Genomic DNA, 22,274 nt, shown 5'->3' on the forward strand with positions numbered 1-22,274 from the left:
TCGGGTGACCCGTTAGCTTAACGGGTTGGGTTCGGGTGACCCGTTAACTTAACGGGTCGGGTTCAACCCGACCCAAACCCAATAAACCCGACCCGTTTACAGGTCTAAATGTGACTATTACGGACAATAATTAGGTAAAATGTCTATCCACACCAGTTGTGAATGATAAATTTTAACACATATCTATCATAATAAAAACCCGTTTTTATTTTTCAATTTATCATTCAAACTTCATTGCGACAATCTAATTATTATCAAAATATTCAATTTGTTCAATGTATATAAATTACTAAACCATTTTTATTTTTTTAATCTTTAAAATACGACATTGCAAACTACTTAAATTATTTAATGTAAACAATAAAGATGCATTAGTCACAACCGAAATACATAAAAAGTGGCACTCCTAAATAGGGGTGGGCAAACTGATATAGGAACTATGGGTTGGGGCGGGTACGGGCAGGTTCCAATTTTTTAATAAGAGAAATGGGGAAGGGGGGGCGGGGCGGGGCAAGGCGATGAAATTTTAAGGGTGGCCCGGTTCCAGATGTATAGAAAAACAAGGCCCCCGACTGGCCTGTTTGTAATTGCAATGGACAGACAAGATTGAAGAGTAACCTACCATCCAATCTTAACCATTAGTTTTACCCTAGGTCTCCTCGAGCTCGACTATGTCACTTGAGTCCTCGAACTCGATTCTCTCTCGCCGTCTCGCGTGCGTCGTCCTTTCCCCTCCACAATTCCACCCACACTTTGTCACTCTCCGTCTGTCATCTCCTCCACCACCCTGACATCATTGCCGTCGCAAATCTGGGCCTTAGCGACCACCACGACGACCCATCAACCTCGATTGTCCTCCTCGAGTCCTTGATGACATCCCAGACTTAGAGGTTCTCATTGACCCAGTCCCCACTTTCACGATCTCTCTCATGAACCCATACTGAATCTCCTCAACCCTCCATCTCGAATCTCGACAGTCGACAGTCAAGTGCTTCTGCCGGTCCAAGTGTCGAGTTTCCAACTTCCTCTTTCAATTTCTGGCCGAGACTGGTGCGACGTTCGTAACCGGGAGATGGGGTATCACTTCATTTCATCTCTACGATGCTGCTTGATGGGAGTTGTGGCGTCGATTTGGGAAATCAATTTTGGTTGATCGGGAAGAACGGTTGCGGCAATGAGAGCAATCTGGAATGTTCTGAAGCTCTGTATCAAAACCCCAAAAAAAATAAAAAAGTAATTGGATCCACGGACTCACCCCGAACCTACCCGTTTGAAACGGGTCGGGTTAAGTCCAGTTCCCAAACTCAAAATCCCTCTACCTGCCCCGGCCGGCCCTGTTACATTTTAAAACGAATAGGGTCTGATTCCTTCAAATTTAGGCCCGACCCGGCCCGTGCCCAGCCCTACTCCTAACTCCAAAGTAATGCTTTACTTATATTTTGGTTTTTCATTCTTTTTTAAAAACAAAAAAAAAAACAAAGTTTTTTTTCAAACTTAATAAAGAAGACTTATTAGATGAGGTGGTGTGGTGCTCATTAGGTATTGGATTCCTCGTCAACAACTTATTAGTGGTTTAAGGACGAATTAACTAGAGTAATTATGTTTATTGGATAAATATTACTAGACTAATCATCAACATTTGACGAGTTACTCACATTTTCTACCATTCAATATCTAATCACCCATCAACTCATGAGGCAACTCATGAGGTACTTATGATTTGGTTTCGCAGCTTTTTAATCATAAAATTGTTTTCGCTTTCTAAAGAAGCACATACAAAATCTTAACCCAAAAAAAAAAAGCACATACAAAATGTTTCTTCAAGAAACATTTCCACGTAATTTTCAAAAATTTGCATCTCTAATACAATTTTCGACGATTTTTAATATATAACTTTTTGAATAAGCACTTATTACAAAACCAATACTAAACCAACTATAAATGGATTCTTCTCTCCTTGTGAGAGGCTCTCTCTTCTTGAGAGTTCTTCTCACCACCTGTGGAAGTGGTTTCCTTTTCGTCCAATTTTGAAGTCGTCGGCCCTCGCTATGGCATATCTTTCCCTTCTCTCTGTTTCCTTATTTCGTTCCTTCAACTACTTTTTTCTCCAGCTCTCCTTCCTAATTTGCCATGTCCTTCATACCTCATGGGCGTCCATCTTCCCCAAGCACCTCCAATTCGATCTGCAGTCAGTCTTCAATGCAACAAATCATCGAGATGGTGTGTAGAGTTTTGATGTTCAAACTGGCTCGGGTGTTAAAATACCACCACCTTCTCTCTATCTGCCTTTGTTGGTAGTATTGCTCATGGTAATTATGCAGGCTTCTTTTAATTGGTGGCTGGCTTCTTTCCATTTTTTGCTAAGATGGCACGACGATTGTAGTTGGATGATGAGGTCTTTTTTAAAAACAAAAATAAAAATAAAAACAAAACAAAAACAAAAAAAAAAAAAAAAAACTTTTTTTTGAACTTAGTGGAGAAGAATTATTAGATAAGGTGGTGTGGTGCTCATTATGCATTGGTTTCCTCGTCAGCAGCCTATTAGTGGTTTAAGGATGGATTAACTGGAGTAATCATGTTTATTGGATAAATATTACTTGACCAATCATCAACATTTGACGATTTACTTACATTTTCTACCATTCAATTATCTAATCATCCATCAACTCATGAGGTACTTATGATTTGGTTTCGCAGCTTTTTAATTATAAAATTGTTTTCGCTTTCTAAAGAAGCACACACAAAATGTTTTTTCAACAAGCAGTTCCACACAATTTTCAAAAAACACTTGCATCTTTAAAATCTAATACAAAATTTAACGATTTTTAATATAAAAAAAAACTTTTTGAATAAGCATTTATGAAACCAATACTGAACCAACTTTAAATGGATTCTTCTCTTCTTGTTAGAGGCCCTCTTTTCCTGAGAGTTACTCTCACCACCGTGGATCCAGGATTTTAGCATGGAGTGGTTCTAACTTTAACACTGTTCTAAAAATCCTCGCCTAGAGCCGCCTAGGCCCCACCCCACCGCCCCGATTAATGCCTAGGCTCCAGTCCACCGCCTAGACCACCTAGGCACCTACCTAGCCCGCCTAGGCACCCGCCTAGACCCGCCTAGGTTGCAACTCACTTAAACAGAAAATACATAACTTTCATTTTGCATTTTTTTTTCAATAAATTGTAAGAGACTTGTTGCATACTTGAATGAACAAACATTATATCATTATTTCACATGTTTTCATTATGTTCCAATACTTCATGATATATATGCATTCTATTTTGTAGTTTATGATGAAATTATATATATTTCAAGTAGAAGCAGACACTTATTTACCTGAAATATGATAGATTTACTTAAATCCGCCTATCTGCCTAGGCATCCGCCTAGGCCCCGCCTAGCCGCTAAGCGCTAGGCCCCAGCCCACCGCCCGACTAGCGGCTAGCAACTTTTAGAACCTTGAACTTTAAAGCTCAAAAAAAAAAAAGATTTAGACCAAACTAACATGAAAAAAAAACGACAAAGTCACTATCTGTCTATCAAAATAAAATATATATTTCTGTTGTCTTGAAGTATAACTACATAATGTGTAACTCTTGTCGTGAATGCGAGACTATCAAAACTCTTGCCGTTAATACAAAGACAAACACTGTATTGATCACTTGAGTGACAAATCCTCACAACATGCACTAATAGATAAACTAGGCACCCCAAAAAAAACTTGCATAACTAAACTCTAATTAGGGTTTTGGGATCGAAGAGAAGAATGGAAGATGTATGCAAACTAGAGGCTAAACCCAAATGCCAACAAAGATTATACGTCCAGTGGGCAGCAGTCAACAATAAGCATAGAGAAGGAAGGTAAGTTTAAAGTTTTTTACTGGTTGGTAGAGTTGAGGAATCCCAGTGTGTAAAACTCACGTGGAGTCTAAACCAAAGAGATGTGATCGGATGTCCAATCACAATAAAAAATGCACGCTTTTCATTTTTTTTTAGGAAACTCTAACGAAAATCATATGATATTGTTCACTTTAACGAAAAATCATATTTTTACACTAAAAAATCAATCATGGTACTATTTAATTTACCCTTTATTTTGTCCTTATCATTAAATCACATTACCCAGTGTGTAAAACTCACGTGGAGTCTAAACCAAAGAGATGTGATCGGATGTCCAATCACAATAAAAAATGCACGCTTTCTATTTTTTTTAGGAAACTCTAACGAAAAGCATATGGTACTATTCATTTTAACGAAAAATCACATTTTTACACTAAAAAGTCAATTATGGTACTATTCACTTTACCCTTTATTTTGTCTTTATCATTAGTTTCTTTTTTTTTTTAATGGTTTGGCTCAAAACGGTCTCGTTTTGGCCAAGTAATTAGAAAGAAAAAGAGTCATCTTCTTTCTTCTTCTGTTTTGCAGAAGATGCTTGGCAGCCATGGTTGCTCTTCTCCTCCACCATAGCCCGGATTTGGGTGGTCCTGGAGATTTTCATAGCCACTTTTTTGAGCCTTTGGGTGGTCCTGGAACCACCTTGGTCCCTTAATAGATCCGCCTCTGCTCACCACCTATGTAAGTGGTTTCCTTTTCGTCCAATTTCGAAGCCGCTGGCCCTTGCTGTGGCTGGGGTCGACGACATATCTTTCCCTTTTTCTCTTTGTTTCCTTCTTTCGTTCCTTTAGCTACTTTTTTCCCCATCTCTCCTTCCTGATTCGCCATGTCCATCATACCCCATGGGCGTCCATCTTCCTCAAGCACCTCCAATTTGATCTGCAGTCAGTCTCCAACGCAATTTGTTGCGATCAATCGAGATGGAGTGTAGAGTTTTGACGTCTAAATCAGCTCGGGTGATAAAACACCACCCCCTTCGCTCTATCTGTCTTTGTTGACAGTGTTGCTTGTGGTAATTCCACGAACTTCTTTTAATTGGTGGCTGGCTCCTTTGAATTTATGGCTGAGATCGACGCGACGTTTGTGGATGGATGATGCGGTCTTCCTTCACTTCATCTCCGCGATGCTGCATGGTTGTGTTTTTGGCGTCTATTGGGGGAGTCGAATCGGGTTGATCGTGACACACTGTTGCCGTGGTGGTAGCAGACATCTTGAATTTTCTTTTGATTTGTTTCTGGTTTTGGGCTCATTTTGATTTGCTCGGGAGGTCCATTTTTTGCTTTTTGTATTTGGGCCTTTACCGTGTAAGCTAGTGTTATTGGTAATAAAATTTAGTTATGCATTATGGCCGTTGATTTGCACCAAAGGAGCCTAAAAAAATAGAAGATCTGACTAGAACCAAGCGGGCCCACAACCAAACCCCTTACCCAATAGCCTTCTCCAACCTCGGCATCCGTTCTTCGCGCGGCGCCTCCCACGCAACCACCACTCAGCGACTTGGCGAGCACCGCAGCGTAGCGCTAATAGCAAAGCAAAACGAACCGGCTTTCTCCACAAAACGCAGAGCCCTAGCTGCACAGACCACGTTTTCCCATCGTGCCACGTGTAATCCGTTCCCACCTCGCTCTCTCTCTCTCTGTAACGTTTTAACCTCCCTCCGAGAGATTTTTCAGTGTAAACGTGTTTCAGTGTAACCGTCACACGATATGGTATACCACATGTCCTTATATAAATGGTGGAATGCGTGTTAAAAGGTTAATAATTTAAAATTTAAATTTTTTCACCATTTACATAAAAACCACTCATAACTAAAAATTTCTGCATCCCGAGGCTTCACCCACCAATCAGACTCCACCGCATCCGGTTGCATGCAGATCCAGACGCAGCGGAACGACACGTCACCCCCTGCCAAATAAAACCGACCCGGAAGAAGGGGCAGTTTCGTAAATTGAACAAAACGCCAAAACTCGCCCAAACCAATCGTGATAGGTGTACCCACGCATGGCGGCCAAACCCACACGCGTTGGTCTTCAGTTTTAGGAGAATTGCATGCAAAGCCAGGCGTCTGATTGGTGGGTGTACCCAGCCACATACCCAGCACAGAAAAAAATGGACCCCACTTAGTCCTACATGGACATTTTTCTGTGTGCTCTCACAAACACGTACCCACCGTACATTTCCAAGTGTCACTCTCTGCTTACTCTTCTATCTATGCTGGCCTTCTCCTATTGGTCCAATTCTCACTCTTAAAAACACCCAATCCCTCTCTTAAAACCCCCCACCAACCTCCCCCCTCAAAATCCTTCCTCCTCCCTCCACATTTCTCCCAACACTCTCTTTTGGCTCACAACCACCGTCGCCACCACCGTCGTTACCGAACAGCTGGTAGGCCGGCGTTAGCAAAGAGAACCGGCTACCGCCACCATGATCAAGACGTTGAATCCCTACACCAACACGGAGAAAACCGCTGAGATTATGTCCAGGTACAGGCCCATAGCGCCAAAACCTGTGACCCCATCAAACCCAGCAGGCGAAAGCCCGTCCATGTCTCAGAAAATCAGGGACTCTCCTTACCTTAGGAACCTCTGGCCGCAGTTGCAGGCCAGACCCACCAGGACTCGAAAGCGGGGTCGATCAGCTCTCTCTCCGACCACCTTTAAGAGGCAGAGGAGTCATCAAATGCTAGGCTTTGCCACTCCTTGTCATGTGCAATCTCCGGTGAAAAATCCGAGATTGGATGGTTTTGCTCGTGTGCTTCCGAAGCTTCCCATTCCGGCCAGCCTCGATGCCGCCAACAACTCCACCGGTTTGATGACTCTGCCTCTTCTGCCATATATCCCTCCTGCGTCGGCCCCCATTGTCACAAACCCAGCGGTGGTGCCGCCAGAGTTCGAATTGATCAAACCCTGCCGAGGAGGAGAGGAGGAGCTGATTGATTTGAACACCGTGGCAGCTGAAATCCCAGAGGAAAAAGATCTGCTCAAGCAACTACAGGGGAATTCCCCTGCACCTCCACCAACACCCACCAATGTCATAGCGCCGCAGCCAATTCGACCGGTGGGTTCCAGCATAAGCGTTGGATGCATCAGCGCAGACCCGAGCTTAACTCTGGCAGCGCAAGTTCCTAAGAAACCAGAGGACGTCGAGGAGGAGATGGAGTCTGAAGCCCTGCCAGCAATCATATCAGACTCACACAACAAAGTGAGGATGGCAAACTCTGCCTACAAGGAAATGGTGGGCCAGCCAGAGTGTCCATGGCTCGACGCCATGGTGGCCGGAGGCGACGGGCGGTTTGGAGGCAAGAGGATCAACGGGGAGGTCAGTCTGCAGCTTTCTGATTCCGGAGTGCCCGTTTCCTCAAACGGGTTCTCCTGCTGGGTGAGGATTGAGTGGGGGAAAGACATGAACAAGCACGCGATCAACACGTTCTGCGACGTGATGAAGCTGTCCTGTGAGTCCAAGGACTACCTCTTTGAATGGAGGTTCCACACCCACAGCAGAGAGGGCTGTCAGTCCTCCAGCTCCAGTGCTTGAAAAATTTGTACTGTAATTAAGAGAAGTAGTGTAGCTAGGCTCACTAGGGGAGGGAAACAATGCAGCTTAAGTGTTTAGTATATATATGTTCTATGTAATGCATATAGTAAGAGGAAGCATATGTAAAGTTTGCCCAGCGTTTTAAGAGAGAAAAAAAAATATGTTCATCTCAATTTATTTTCCAAATCCAGCACTTCACAAGTACGAACACACAAGCATAAGTACTGATCGGATTCAAGGAAAGACTTACCTACACCCGCGACTTGACGTCATTGTCGCTAATGGTATGTACCGCGCACAATGGCATTTGCGGGGGTAGGTAGGGACATTCTGGGGGAGGAAATAACGTTCTCAGATGTTTGCAGCATCAGCTGCAGTCTTCTCACTCTTTTCAGGGCCCTTCCACTTGAAGTTGTCTGCATAAGCCTTGACCTACGAATGGTCATAAGATTTAGATTAATAGAGCTTCTAGCGTTCTGTGATCCAATTGGAAAAACTAGTAATTCATCTTCAAATAAGTTTGGTAGGGGGATTTCAAAGTTCAAACCTTCAAAAGTGGAGTGTGACGCTTCCTGACCTGCAAGCGCAGTTCATTATGAGTCAAGAGTGTGCAAAATTGTGGTTAATTTCCACACACGATATCCAATTCCATACAAAATTTTGTGGAACATTAGGATCATTTCGTGCATAGGATTGGACTGGATGAGTCATAAAATTTAAGGTACGTTAAAAGATAGGGGTAAAGGAGTTTTTATTTTGATACCATAGGAGGGATTAGACAAGAAAACTGATCCCTCATAATGGAATAGGTTTCCGAACAAGTAATTCATGTTCTACGTTCAAGCTGGATAAAAAAATTACGGCAGAGCCATGAAGGGACTGTGATGTTTCCAGGCTCAGCCAAACATTTTGTTCACGCTGAAAAGTTTAGCGTTATGCTTACAATTTTCAAGGTTTTTCTGTAGGCTCGGGGGCCCAATCTAATGTTTTTACTTTAATTTTTTTCCATCAGGTTGATTTGAGGCTGGTGGCTTTTATGGAGTTCAAGCAATCTGTTGCTTGTCAGCTTTGAGAAGGAGGAAGAGAGGAAGAAAGTCAAAGAGGCTTGGGGTTTACATTTAAGGAAGAGCATGATGAGGACAACACCATACTAGACCTAAACAACAGCGGTTGGTTGCTGCTCACCACACGGCAGAGTAAGATTATGAGAGCTTTTTAGATTCAGACTTTTGGGCCACTTCTAGACTAAAATCGTGGCTCCGCCACTGTTTACGTACCTTGAATACAATGAATTATCCAATTCAATCCAGTCCTAGGCTTGAACCATTACTTTTTACTTAATCATATAATAAAACTGGACAGAAAAATCAAGAACAGTTTGATTTGGGTACAGTTCTATCAATGCAGAAAGATCAAAACTCGAAGAGTCACCTACCGTATAATCCCAGCCATGTTTCTCAGCAAATGCCTTCGCAGCTTCTTCACTCTCAAAACTCAGTCCTGCTTCACCAACATTGGCGTAGGGATCACCTGTAGATGTCCATCCCATCAATGGGTTTTCCCACCTGCAAAAATTTCAATGAAATTTGGTATAATTAGTATCAAGATTTCAGAGAGACGGACCTCCCGGCAGTGACGAAGCTACACCAATATTATCCCTGACTTACACATTCCCTCCTCACAACACGGTTGGTGTGCGGTTTTATCGCAAAAGCTCTCAGTGCATTAGTAGCAGAACCATTTATTCCTACTGTTTTATTTCATCAAATTTTCGGTCGGGGATATTTACATTCTTCAACAATTAGCATCCGATAATGGAATTGCAGATCAACCAATATTGCTATCAAATTTCAAAGAAACACAACACAGCTGAGATAATTAAGCTAATTATATTACACATACACAATTAATTATGTAAAATCGATGAAATTAACTATAAATATCATCAAGTATGCATGCAAAACATGATTAAGACATCAATATACGTACTTCTGCGTCGAAAGAAAATTAATTTTCCATCTCCCGACTTTCCCAGAACCTTGTTGGCTCGCAGTTCGAGCAGGCGAGTAGATTATAACCTAATCACACCCAAATCCAAGATTAAATTTATGAACATTTTGAAAAGAAAAAAATAAATTTTCATAATAAAAAAAGAAGAAAGAAACATGAAAATTTTGAAAAACGACGAGTAATTGAAGAGCTAACCCTTCGTCGGAGATGCTGTTCGGGGATTCCGGAGATCATGCCAAAGTCGGGGACATTGACCTCCACCAGCGCCTCCGAAGACTGCGACGACGCCCATCGCGGCCGCGAAAGCACGTGCGCTCGGGCGATGTTGAAGCCCTGTCGTAGAGATCGGGCCATTTTTGGTTGGAGCGAAAAACTTCGAGGTTGCCTCAGGCGAAAGCGCAACAATGGTTCCCGTGACGAAAAGCCCAACCGCGTAAGTACGAGTGTTTGGTGGAATTACTACCAGAAGGGTTCAGAATTGGTCCTTTTGCGCCATAATTATGCCACGTACTCAATGTCGAACACAACATTTATTTTTTTTTCAAAAAAGGATCAGTTGGAGACTACGCCAGGTCAGTCCAATTTTTCGGGAGTTAGAAAGACTCATAGACTTCATTTGGCAGCTCAGATTGTACTAACTATTTCCAGTGGCGAAGCCAGAAATTGACGGGGGAGAGGCGAAGTTATAAGCCAGGACTTCTTATATTTGAAGGAGGAGGAGGATGACTACTTGGAATATTTGAAGGAGAAGGACTACCCGAAATGTTTGAAGGAGGATTTAAGCATTGTTTCTTATAGTACCGTTCTATTACGTAACTGTAAAATGGAAAGGAAAAAAAATCTTAGACTCTTAATCCTAGAGTAGACTATACTAATATGCATAATAACCCAACCAACAATTCAATTAATCAATACCAATAAGCATATAAATTATTAAATAAATAAAAAATTCATTCAACTAATCATATGAATACAACTAATCAAAAATTCAAATTTTAATTTTCACCCTAAAAAATAATTTCATAATTTCATATCAATCAATAATCATAGAATCATATCAATAATCAATAATCAATAACCATATTAGTGCATTACCATATGATTCTATACTAATTAAACAAAATTCGTATTAAATAATTAATTAGGGTTAGGGATTATAAATTTAGGAATTAAAAAATTTACCTTTGAAATTGAAGGCTAGAAGTCGGCTTAGCGGCTGGAGTGGCTAGTGTTAGCAGCAAAAAGCCAACAGAAATCAGCCAATGGGGATTTATTTTCCGTTCTGTTGGCTGCAGGCTCAGGCTGCTGAGATTTTGGGAGAAGCTTTGCACTCTCTCTCTCTCTGATTAGGGAAGGGAGAAATTTGGAATGGTAAAGCATGACACGCGGGCTGACTAAGTTAAGGAATGGGGGACATGCCACGCGGTCCCCCCAATACATATATATTTTTTTGGTTTTTTTCAAACATTGAAAGTTTCACGTGTAGGGGCACTAATTTGAAACAGACATGAGACATGGAGGGGCCTAACTTTGGGACATGCGGGCCAGATTTTAAATTTTTTATTAATTTAAAAGGAAAAAAAAGAACCCAGTGCTGCTGCACGCAGCAGCAAAACCAGTTCACCGGTGCCAAAACAGAGATGGAGGGGCTGGGTTTTCCGGTGAGGGGAGGGGCGAAACCTCGGCTTCAGCTGTGTTTTCCGGCGAGGGGAGGGGCGGTCGCCACTCCTCGTCCTCACGTGGCTTCGCCACTGACTATTTCTGTAGGATATGATAAATAGCCACCAGATAATGATGACTAAATTAGTCGGGCGTTTGATGCAATATTGGACTAATGATCGTATTATTTATACTATGTTTAGTACTGAACCAGATAAGAAAAGGGAAGAAAAAAAATTTGACAAATCTTTGTTTGTTTGTTGAACTTTTCTCATATTTATACCTATTGAAAACCAAACAAATTTTCAAATAACAAAGAAAATTAGTAAATTCCATACATCAAATTCAAAATATTTTTCAATAACATAAAAGAAGGTTCACAAAACACAACTACAGTCGTTACATTATATAGATTAATCCAACCACATATCTAAGTTCACAAAATATAAAAATGCAAGTCGGTTTCAGTAAGAAACAATTTGTCCAAATAGCCAAAATATATGCATGATGCTGCTTTGCTTTCAGTAAGAAGCAATTTGTCCAAGTATCCAAAATATATACATACTGCAGCTTTTAACAAAAGATATGCATGCTACTTTTAACAAAATATATTGTTGTTGTTTTCCAATGTCAATTGCAGTTACTTTGTCAAAGTAACATGAGTACGAAGGATTTTTTCATTGCACCATCCAAAGACAAGAATGTCCTCTCATTCTATGGCTTTTCGAAAAGGATATTCAATGCCTTGATTTGATCCTCAATAAACAAATCCATCTTTGACAATTTTGAAGCAATCTCAGGTTTTGGATCCACTCATTTCCCAAAAGCAGCTTGTAAAACTTTACCCAACTTATCAATTGATTCATAAAGCCTTTATTTAAATGTCACAGCAAGATCATTATCATTAGCAACTGACCTCTTTCTTTTCTTGGTACTTGAATTGCTAGAACGCGAAGCAATACAGGGAGAACTGGTCTCCACATCAGCTTCATCTTCATTTTCATTAATTTGCGTAGGCTCATTCATCATCTTAGTAGGAGTTGCAACTTTTACCCTGGTTGCTCGGTTTTTCCCAAAAATAACATTCAATATGTCATACATGAGATACGATTTTCGTAGCCAACCCTCTGCTTCTTTGTTAACCTACAATGATAAAACAAATAACACTATCCATAAAATACAAATAATCTTATTTTGTTCCCTTCAATCTGTCTTGATATAATCAAGCATCCATTAATTTAATTAAGCTGCCATAACGAATGGGGCTAGAGGATATAGTTTGGTAGACACAATCATACTATTAAAATGTATGTAAAAGAACAAGTTATGTAATCAAATATGTAAAGTTAAATTCTAGTATTATGTTAGAGAATTACCTATACTTCAGTGATATCAACCTCAATAAATTTTCGTACATCATTCCATGCAAAACCAGTTTTATTAACCATGTCGTAAACTATTGCATATTCTTTTTTCCACCTCCTCATTTTCGACTCAATACGTGGAATTGCCTTTATATTGGCATTAGGACATTTCAAATTAAAACTGTTTCAAACTGAGCCACTGTTCCGGGTTTGAAACAACCATTATCACATCATAAATTCTTAACAACTGCTTCCTCAAGTATGGACAATAATGCATCTTCTTCCTATTGTTTCCAAACCTTTCTACTTCCTTTGGTTGACTACTTGTTCACTTCCATTCCTATAATTACATACACAATAAGATAGCATATAATCAATCGTGCATATAATTAATAGTAAGCAAATCATCACACTTTTTAAATAAATACATAACTAGGTCACACTTTGTCCTACAATACATAAGAAATCACTATTTGTTCAAATAGCAAACCATAACCAAATCACAACATGCATATATAAGAAAATTTAATCAAATCACACCTGTGCACGCCACTCATTGTACATATTCATAGCCAAAGTGTTTCTCCATGCAGTCCATTCTTGTGTAGGTTGAACAGTCTCAATCATATCTTCATCATCATCATCACTTTCATATTTGTCCAAGTTTAGGATTTCATTTTCTATTGGATCAGATGACATATGTCTTCTAATAAGATTATGTAATAGGCAGCAGGCTGTCATAATCCTAAGTTGTGTTTTAATTGGAAAAAATGATGGACTTCTTAAGATGCTCCAAAGCATCTTAAGTAGTCCAAAACATCTCTCAATGACATTTCTAGTTGTAGCATGTTTCGTATTGAAATACTCCTCATGATTAATCGGGAGTCTTCTATTTATCCACTCCTAGAGATGGTAACGCACTCCCCTATATGGTGCAAGGTATCCTGGACCATTTATGTACCCACCATCAACAAGGTAGTAACACCCTAACACACCAAAAAATGTATATTACAATTAGGGCTGGAAAAAATCCCAAAAATCCCAAACCAAACCGAAAAAATCCCAAACCTAGACCGAAATTATCCCAAACTTTGGTAATCCCGTACCAAAAAATATCGAAATATTCAGTATGGGATTGGTTTTTCAGATTTCATTTTTCGGTAATCCCGAAATCCTGAAATCTTCCTTTCCTTTTGCTTTTGGTTCGTACTTCCCACGCTACCAAAGAACAAAGTGTGTAGAAGCAAACTGCAATATCAATTATATATTACTAAAATAATCAAAGTGTGCAAAAAAGCACATGACTTTTGTGTGCTGTCCAAATTACAATCAAGCAAACTGCAAACATAGCCTATTATATAATATTAAAATAAGGAAAGTTTGCAGAAAGATGTCTAAAGACTCAAACTCTTTAGACAAATGTCTCTCCCATCTCACTCTCTCCCATCTCTGCCTTCGCCAAAATCTCAAACTTTTTCTGTCTCTCCTCTTGAATTCGAAGACCCACTTATCCTCTTATAATCAGACTCCGACTAACTCTCTCCACTCTGGCCACCACCACTCCTCACTGCTTCATCCCCACCTCTGATTCTCTCCAGCAATTCTCTATATGTGTGGGGTTTCAAATCAAGGTTAGGGTTTCAAATTGGGGCTTAGGGTTTCGAATTAGGGGCTCGGGTCAGGAGAAAGATGAAAGTCTGACTATCTTTGCACTTTGTCTCTCTCTCTCTCGACCTTCAATTTTCATTGATTCACCAGTGTCTCTGATTTTAAATTGGAGTTTTAAATTTTTAATTTTTAATGCAAGTTCAGTTTCGGGAAATCCTGAAATACTAAAAATATTTCGGGAATGCTAACATTTTGGTTTGGGATCTGTCCTCAGATTTCCATCTCGAAAATAATCGGTTTGGGACTTGATATGCCGTTTTTAGTTCGGTATCCCATAGGTACTGTTTGGTACGTGGAACGGGATGGAACGGAGTGGGACGAGGCGTTCCGTCCCATGTTTGGTGCTCCTAAAACAGGTGGAACGCACTGTTCCACGGGATGAATTTTGGGTGAATTTTTGTTCCGCCTCACCCCCTGGAACGACTCGTTCCACATTCATGGAACACAAAATTATAATCTCTCTGTCTCTTTCTTCTTCCTCTTTGTTTCCATCCGAGGGCATCTTTGCTCCCTCCCCATTCCGTCCCGTCCCGTCCCATTCCGTTTCGTCCCTTCCCGTCTGCATATCAAACGATACCATACCGAACCAGCCCTAATTACAATATATAAGAAAATTGAGGATTTAAATTACTAATATAAACAAATAATCTATTGTTACCCCTGGGAACTTTTAATCCTGATGGTCTACTTATCGCATCTCAGAGTACTCTAGAATCAGAGGCTGGCCCTTCCCAACCTGGGTACACAAATATAAAATTCATTTCTAGATAACAAACTCCCAACATATTAGTCGTAATCTCTCCCTTCCTTGATTGGTATCTTGGTTCATCTCGCTCAGGGACATGAATGTTAACCGTTTGGTACGTGGGACGGGATGGAATGGAGTGGGACGGGATGGAATGGAGTTGGACGAGGCGCTTCGTCCCACGTTTGGTGCGCCTAAAACAGGTGGAACGCGCTGTTCCACGAGACGAATTTTGGATGAATTTTCGTTCCGCCTCACCCCCTAGAACGACTCATTCCACATCCGTGGAACACAAAATTATAATCTCTCCATATCCTTCTTCATCCTTGTTTCCATCCGAGGGCATCTTTGCTCCCTCTCCGTTCTGTCCTGTCTCGTCTCATTCTGTTCCGTCTTGTCCCGTCCCATCTGCATACCAAACGATACCGTAAAGTCCCATCTAATGCCCCCAAGCAATTAAAAAAAAAAATCAATGACCAGAGCAACGCTCACTTTTGATGAGGATGGTTTGGCCAACAGATCTTCAATATCTAAGTCAATTTCTCTTAAAAGACAGAGAGTTTAGGGCTTGATGGCGCGACAAAAGCTCACCAAAATTTTGGTGGATAATGAGGTATTTATAAAGCTAGAGCTGACCACATCTGTAGCGTTTACCCTGACAGAGCTAGCTGCTCAGGTCTTCAAGAGGGTTGAATTGCGCATAGAACGGATGTGAACCTCGACAATTTAATGAGAGCACATGTCTTCAAGAGGGTTGAATTACACGTAGAACAAATGTGAAGCTCAACAATTTAATGAGAGTATTCTTGTCATTTGCATGTAAAAATCCATGAGTCATCATAAGAATTTCTTTATTATCTTTTACTCCACAATTATTTGTTTCCCACCCCTTCGGTATAATTTATATCTCTTTATAATAAAGAGTTCTCAAAAAACAACATTTGTGTGATGTTTCCTCCTTGACATTACTGCATAATACTTGGTCAATTTGAAAACAATGGAGATTGATCTTGCTTCTTCTAACATTTAACGGCATGAGATACTTCGATAGCTAAAAGACTTTGAAAAATGTGCCCAAAATCATGTGACACGACGTAAACATTCTTCAAACACCAAATATAAAAACAAATCACATAACGTTACATGATTTTTGATAAAAGGGTAAAAGACTGTTTACTACATTCATATTTTTTGATTTTCAACATTTAGTACATCAAGTTTTTTTCGTTTCAGATTCATACATAAAATGTAAATTTTGGGACAGTCTCATACATCCGTTAGTTAAACTATTAAATCTGCCGTTAATTGTGACGTGGCGCCATGACTGGGCGCCACGTGTCATCCACGTTTTTTTTTTTCTTTCTTCTTTCTTCTTCTTCCTTCTTCTACATTTTTTTTTCTTCCTCCTCCTTCCTTCCTCCTTCTTCCTTCTTCTTCCTTCGAATCTGGGGAAGTTTTGTTTTTTTTTTCCTTCTTTCTTCTTCTTCCTCCTTTTTCCTCCTCCTTCTTCTTCTTCTTCTTCCTCCTCCGACTGCAACTTTTTTTTTTCTCCTTCTTCCTCTTCTTCTCCTTATTCCTCGAATCTGGGGAAGATGAAGGTTTTTTTTTTTTTTTTTTTTTTTGAGGAAGATGAAGAAAAAGGAAAAAGGAAAAAGGAAGAAGGAAGAAGGAGAAGAAGGGGAAGGAAGAAGGAGGAAAAAAAAAGTTGCAGTTGGAGGAAAAAGAAGGAATAAGGAGGGAGGAAGGAGGAGGAAGAAGAAGAAAGAAGAAAGAAGAAGAAAAAAAAAACCTTCATCTTCCTCAGATTCGGAGGAAGAAGAAGGAAGAAGAAGAAGAAGGGGAAGGAAGAAGGAGGAAGGAAAAAGGAGAAGAAGGAGGAAGGAAAAAAAATGAGGAAGAAGAAGGAAGAAGAAGAAGAAGGGGAAGGAAGAAGGAGGAAGGAAAAAAAATAAATAAAAACCTTCATCTTCCTTCATCTTCCCCAAATTCGGAGGAAGAAGAAGAAGAAGAAGAAGAAGAAGAAGAAGAAGAAGAAGAAGAAGAAGAAGAAGAAGAAGAAGAAGAAGAAGAAGAAGAAGAAGAAGAAGAAGAAGAAGAAGAAGGAAGAAAAAAACAAAAGTTGCAGTCGGAGGAAGAAGAAGAAGAAAGAAAGAAAAAAAAGAAAAAAAAAACTTCCCCAGATTCGGAGAAAGAAGAAGAAGAAGGAGAAGGAGAAGGAAGAAGAAGGAAGAAGGAGAAGAAGGGGAAGAAAAAAAAAAGTTGCAGAAGAAGGAAGAAGAAGAAAGAAGAAAAGAGAAAGAAAAAAAAAACGTGGATGACACGTGGCGCCCAGTCATGACGTCACATCACAATTAACGGCAGAATTAACAGTTTGACTAACGGATGTATAAGACTGTCCCAAAATTTACACTTTAAGTATGAATCTGAGACGAAAAAAACTTGATGTACTAAATGTTGAAAACCACAAAACATGAGGGTAGTAAACAGTCTTTTACCCTTGATAAAATATCTTTTTCTTATTTAAAAGAATGATAACTGGTGGTAAGTCACAGTTATCCATCATTTTCGATGGCTGGAAAAACTCACAAAAGCATATTTGATAAAATATTTTGTCTATGTAATTATTAATCTTTATTTGCACAAAAATAAAAGAGTGATTATTCATCAGAACCCCAAATGGCATCACCCCAATGTGAACATTTTAGACCGGGCTTGCCGTTGCTGCACGGCCCATAGTATATCTTTTGCGTTGAATAGTCACTATTGGCAGTGGATTGTTTCCTCCGTCCACAGTATTGAGTTTCTATTCAAACTTTTTTATTTGAATTATAGAGTTTTATATTTATGATCAAAATTGTTCATATTATACATCATATTGTAAATATCATGTTTGCAAAAAATTGAATTAAAACTATGTTCGTTTAATTAATCTATTATAGCAAATACATATACAGTTTGTAATGCTTCTATCAATTTCGTTTATCTGTTTTTATACACTTCGACGACTAGATAACCTTCGTTTTAGTTGATTTTTGCAAAGATAATCTGATAGAATGATTTATAATATAAACGGTTCTGATCATAAACACGAAAATTTGTAAAATGATCACTAACAATTTTAAACATAAACTGTTATTCATCTTTTAAGTAGTCAAGTATTATTCATTTTTATATCCTCAGGACTATGGTGTGTTTATTTTCAATACACAAGTATAATGTGATGATTTGTTTTAATTTACTCTGAATAAGTACTAATATTGTTGTTGGTATATATTATAACACTTAAAATAATATACAAGGCGACAAGTGTCCAGGAAAAAATTTCTCCACCGTCGGAGCACATTCCCCCCTGCTAATCTTCGAAAGTTACCCATTTGTCCGTTTCCAACACACAAATGCCATTTGTTGTTCTTTTAGTTTGCATCGAGCCTGATGATTTTACTTCCTTGTCCTGTGCCCCCACAAACACATCGTGTTCGTCGTGAGACGATCATATAAACACACACGACACAATACAAAAATCCATTCAACCTTAATCACGGTTAACAATGGCGTCTAATTACAGGTCAGCCGATTCGAGGCTCTCCGATCTCGAGCTAGCATGTTCCGATTTGAAAACTCTCCTAACAGCGACGGCGAAAATGGAGGAGAATCTTCAACAGATGGACAACAAGTTCGAAGTCATAGACGAAACGCTTCTAACTGCGTCTAAAAGAGTAGGTCCTATACAATCACTAGCCATGGCCTCGAAAGCCTTAGAAACCAGAATCAACCGAGCTGTCACGCCGGCCCTGGCGCTTCTCGACAATTTCAAGCTCTCCGAGACCATCCAGGACAAGCTCTTGGATCTCGCGGAGACGTTGTCCAGCGAGAAGTCAAGGAAGAAACGGCTCAAGAAGCTTGTCAAGTACGTGGACTGCGTGGATCAGTTGAAAATTGCGATTAGCTGTATTTGCGAAGAAGGCGAGCCAGTGATTCAGAGGCTGCAAGAGGTGGTGGAGTTTTTGAGCCGGACGAAGGCGACGGACCAGTACAGGACTCACCGGCTGAGGGAGACGCTGGTGACTCTCAAGGCGCTGTACGAGACGGAGGTGGACGCCATGAGGTTTGAAGGGTTGCTTGATGACGCGCTGCTGAATTTGCAGGACGAGTATGAGAGTATACTGGAGCAGATTAAACATCGGAATGTGGTGGATTTGCTGGCTGCTTCGGATAAAGATGCCCGGAGGAATGAGATAGCGATCGTGGGTTCGGATTTGGGGACTGAGTTGGAGGTTGAACTTCTCAGAAGGATTTCACAAACCCTAGCTGCCGATGATTGCTTGGACATATGCATCGATATTTATGTTAAGGTAACTTCATTACAATGGTTATTTTTCCTCACTTGGAGAAATGTTTTCTTCTTAATTATGTGATTTGCTATTAGTCCAAGGGCTTAGGGTCCTACATATTGTGACCTAGCATGATATGATAATGAATTTTTAATTAATATTGTCCTAGATACTTTTTGAGGCCGAATATGATTGGGATTAAGTTTAAGACAGTTTTATAATCTCATATTTCTAAAAGAGTTTAAGATATGATACGTTCAACTTTAGTCTAATTTAATGAGCCTATGTTTTTAAATCTATAAATTAATCGACACTAGCCAGACAATATTGGTTCAATTAATTGAAATAGTCCACTTCAAGCCGATGCTATCAAATTATAATTTTATATTTTACATTTCTAATTGTTGTGCTTCTTGTTGTTCAACAGGTGAGGTACAAAAGAGTGGCCAAAGCACTGATGAGGCTAAACCCGGATTACCTAAAAACACACACACCAGAAGAAATAGATGAAATGCCATGGGAGAGCTTGGAGACAGCCATAACCCTTTGGATCCAGCACTTCGAGCTCGCAGTCAAAGCAGTTCTTGTATCGGAGAAGAAGCTCTGCGAACAAGTCCTAGGAGGAATAATGGAGGGACTGATATGGCCAGAATGCTTCGCCAAAATCGCAGACAAAATCATGGCAGTGTTCTTCAGGTTCGGCGAAGCCGTTGCCCGGAGTAGCAAAGAGCCCCAGAAGCTGTTCAAGCTCCTTGAAATGTTTGATTCCCTAGAGAAGCTGAAGCCTGGATTCTCGGAGGTTTTTGATGGCGAATCGGGGACTGACATTTGTACAAGATTCAGGGAGCTGGAGAAGCTACTTGTTCATGCTTCAAGTAAAGTTTTTTGGGAATTTGGGCTCCAAATTGAAGGCAATTCTGATGGAATGCCTCCACCACCAGATGGTTCGGTGCCGAAAATAGTAAGGTACGTCAAAATGTTAGAAAGACGGATTGACGGAACATCATTAGTCGAGTATATTGGAGTATTGGTTATGAATTATTATCGAACACAAGTTTTGATCTCTTAATTAAAACTAACACTTGAATTCGAAAATTATGGAGCATTGGTGATTGACTCTTATTTCATGAGAATTTTGTTAAAGTTAAGTATGTGACATACAAGTATTTAGAGCGATCATCTATAAAGTATCCAATTTACAAGTTAAAATTTGTCTCACATACTTATCTTTGACAAAAATTATAACGGAGTTGAATTAAAGGAACATTACTTCACATTTTATCGAATTCAGAAATCAGTTCTATAGGATTCAAGCACCATACTTCAAATGTACTGTATGTTATTTTGTCACATTTCTTACGTGCCACTTTTTACATTCTTCAATAGGTACGCAGTGAACTACTTGAAATACTTAGCAACTGAAAACTACAGCATCCCCATGGCGAAAGTTCTCAGAACGGAGCAAATCTGGAAAGCTGGGATCTTGTCGAAGCCAGAAACCTACGAGAACTTACTCAAAGACGCCATTTGCAACATCATGGAAGCTCTGCAGCGAAACGTGGAGTCGAAACGTTCCGGCTACAACAACAGCAGCAGGGAGAGGGACAAAATGGGCATTTCAATTCCCATGCAACACGTGTTCCGCATGAACACGTACTGGTACATTTACATGCGGACGAGGAACACGGAGCTCGGGAAGCTGTTGGGCGACGGCTACATGAGGAACAACTACAAGGTTGTCGCCGAGGAGTCCGCTTACTTGTACCAGAAGCAATCGTGGGCCCCGCTGGTGAGGATTCTGGAGAAGGACGATTTGGAGGAGAAGCAGAGCAAGGAGGAGAAGGCAGCGAAGGCGGCGCTGGTGAGGGTGAAAATCGAGGCGTTCATGAAGGGCTTGGAAGACATTTCGAAGAGGCATAGAGGGTTTTGTGTAATTCCGGACGTTGATTTGCGGGAGCAGATTAGGGCGGCTACCGTGAAGCTGGTGATTCCGGCCTACACCGAGTTCGTGAACTCGTTCTCGGGGTTGTTGCAGGGGAAGAGTTATCTGAGTCCAGACTCGGTTCGGGAGTTTTTGGAGAAAGTTTTTGACGGTGGGGATGGGAAGCTTAAGCGGAGAGGGTCTAAGGATCGGACGGGTGGTGGGAGCTCAGCGATGGATGGTGTTGTGAAGGACCATCGACGGTCTAGATCAAGTACTAGTGAGATTTGAGAGCTGTTGATTCGTTGGATTTGATTACTTTTGTGTATGAATATTTGATGGTAGTGTAGATACAGAGTGATTCTTGGCGCCATGTTAATAGTTTAAATTCAAGTGATAATGTTCTTCAAACTCTATAATAATTTCCTTATTTCTTTATTTGTAACTATTCATTGTGGGATCTCCAGCTTCATTTATTCATTTGAGTTCTATTCGTATGCTGCTTGAGTTATTTTCTATTGAGAGACCTAAACCAGTCACAATTTAGTTACAACAGTAAATAGTTAGTTGTGGTATTTGTGTAATTAGTTGTAGAAGATAAGGTCACTTATGTAAAGAGTCTTTGTGACTATATATATCTCTGTGCACTGTCAATTAAAATATGAATGAGAAATATCTTCTTTAACACTTTCTACATGGTTTCATCGCCAAAAGCCTTCCGGCATTCGATCCTCCATTTCTTCTGCTCTACTTCTCTGATTTCTGTTCAAATTGATCAGCTTTCTTCGATTGATTTGGTATTCTGATCACTATTCTTGATCTGTCATGGTGTTTTTTGTCTACAATTTCTGTCAATTTTGAGTCGGTGATAGATCTGAGTTTTCTTACAATTTCGTTGATTTGGGGATTTTTTGATCGATTTCTCTCTTTCTCGATCGATTTCTTGATCGACTTCGTGATCGATCTTGTGTTTTCTGTCTTTGATTCTTCCTTCTCTCTCGCATCTTGCGCTTGTATATCATGGCCTCCCCCTCTGACTCTTCGTCTCCGTCGCCAAACCCTAATTTCTCTGCAAATCCTCAGAACTCGTATATGTCTCTTACGATCCAAAATATTGGTAGCATGGTGCCAATCAAGCTCAAACG

The 22,274-nt window shown here is 40.1% G+C and overlaps 3 protein-coding genes and 1 pseudogene across 8 annotated transcripts; 2 read left to right on the forward strand and 2 right to left on the reverse strand.

The window, feature by feature from the left end:
* Positions 1–1,806: 1,806 nt before the first annotated feature.
* On the reverse strand, positions 1,807–9,918 carry LOC126632433 (NADH dehydrogenase [ubiquinone] iron-sulfur protein 4, mitochondrial-like). Of its 5 annotated transcripts, none has more exons than XR_007626722.1 (7): positions 9,637–9,918; positions 9,421–9,509; positions 8,867–8,996; positions 7,979–8,008; positions 7,682–7,863; positions 4,737–5,548; positions 1,807–2,143 (listed from the first exon to the last, which is right to left on the reverse strand). XR_007626722.1 is itself a non-coding variant. In XM_050302845.1 (5 exons), the coding sequence occupies exons 1-5, from the start codon at positions 9,793–9,795 to the stop codon at positions 7,783–7,785; spliced, it is 489 nt and encodes a 162-aa protein (XP_050158802.1). In that variant the 5' UTR covers positions 9,796–9,917; the 3' UTR covers positions 7,571–7,782. The 5 variants fall into 5 exon arrangements, 1 of the variants encoding a protein (XP_050158802.1); XR_007626719.1 differs by having other exon boundaries at positions 1,807–1,997; positions 4,575–5,548; XR_007626720.1 differs by lacking the exon at positions 4,737–5,548 and having other exon boundaries at positions 1,807–2,360.
* On the forward strand, positions 6,161–7,604 carry LOC126632430 (uncharacterized). Its single transcript, XM_050302842.1, has one exon. The coding sequence runs from the start codon at positions 6,322–6,324 to the stop codon at positions 7,429–7,431; it is 1,110 nt and encodes a 369-aa protein (XP_050158799.1). The 5' UTR covers positions 6,161–6,321; the 3' UTR covers positions 7,432–7,604.
* A 1,812-nt stretch (positions 9,919–11,730) lies between the features above and the next one.
* Positions 11,731–13,163, reverse strand: LOC126632651 (uncharacterized; annotated as a pseudogene).
* Positions 13,164–18,246: 5,083 nt separating this feature from the next.
* Positions 18,247–21,580, forward strand: LOC126632933 (exocyst complex component EXO70I-like). Of its 2 annotated transcripts, none has more exons than XM_050303470.1 (3): positions 18,247–19,229; positions 19,636–20,174; positions 20,595–21,580. In XM_050303470.1, the coding sequence occupies exons 1-3, from the start codon at positions 18,426–18,428 to the stop codon at positions 21,418–21,420; spliced, it is 2,169 nt and encodes a 722-aa protein (XP_050159427.1). In that variant the 5' UTR covers positions 18,247–18,425; the 3' UTR covers positions 21,421–21,580. The 2 variants fall into 2 exon arrangements, with proteins under 2 accessions (XP_050159427.1, XP_050159428.1); XM_050303471.1 differs by having other exon boundaries at positions 20,640–21,580.
* The last annotated feature ends 694 nt before the right edge of the window (positions 21,581–22,274 follow it).

The sequence above is a fragment of the Malus sylvestris genome, chromosome 8 (assembly GCF_916048215.2).
Source record: "Malus sylvestris chromosome 8, drMalSylv7.2, whole genome shotgun sequence".
NCBI classification, from domain to species: Eukaryota; Viridiplantae; Streptophyta; class Magnoliopsida; order Rosales; family Rosaceae; genus Malus; species Malus sylvestris.

What these genes read in the sequence shown, in the direction of transcription:
- LOC126632430 (XM_050302842.1), top strand. Translation starts at nt 6,322, where the DNA reads ATGATCAAGACGTTGAATCCCTACACCAACACGGAGAAAACCGCTGAG.
- LOC126632433 (XM_050302845.1), bottom strand. Translation starts at nt 9,795, where the DNA reads ATGGCCCGATCTCTACGACAGGGCTTCAACATCGCCCGAGCGCACGTG. An exon ending in AATTTTCTTTCGACGCAGAA is followed by an intron (nt 8,997 to 9,420) that starts GTACGTATATTG and finishes AAATTTTTGCAG; the next exon opens with GTGGGAAAACCCATTGATGG. An exon ending in GTCACACTCCACTTTTGAAG is followed by an intron (nt 7,864 to 7,978) that starts GTTTGAACTTTG and finishes GACCATTCGTAG; the next exon opens with GTCAAGGCTTATGCAGACAA.
- LOC126632933 (XM_050303470.1), top strand. Translation starts at nt 18,426, where the DNA reads ATGGCGTCTAATTACAGGTCAGCCGATTCGAGGCTCTCCGATCTCGAG. An exon ending in GCATCGATATTTATGTTAAG is followed by an intron (nt 19,230 to 19,635) that starts GTAACTTCATTA and finishes GTTGTTCAACAG; the next exon opens with GTGAGGTACAAAAGAGTGGC. An exon ending in TCGGTGCCGAAAATAGTAAG is followed by an intron (nt 20,175 to 20,594) that starts GTACGTCAAAAT and finishes ATTCTTCAATAG; the next exon opens with GTACGCAGTGAACTACTTGA.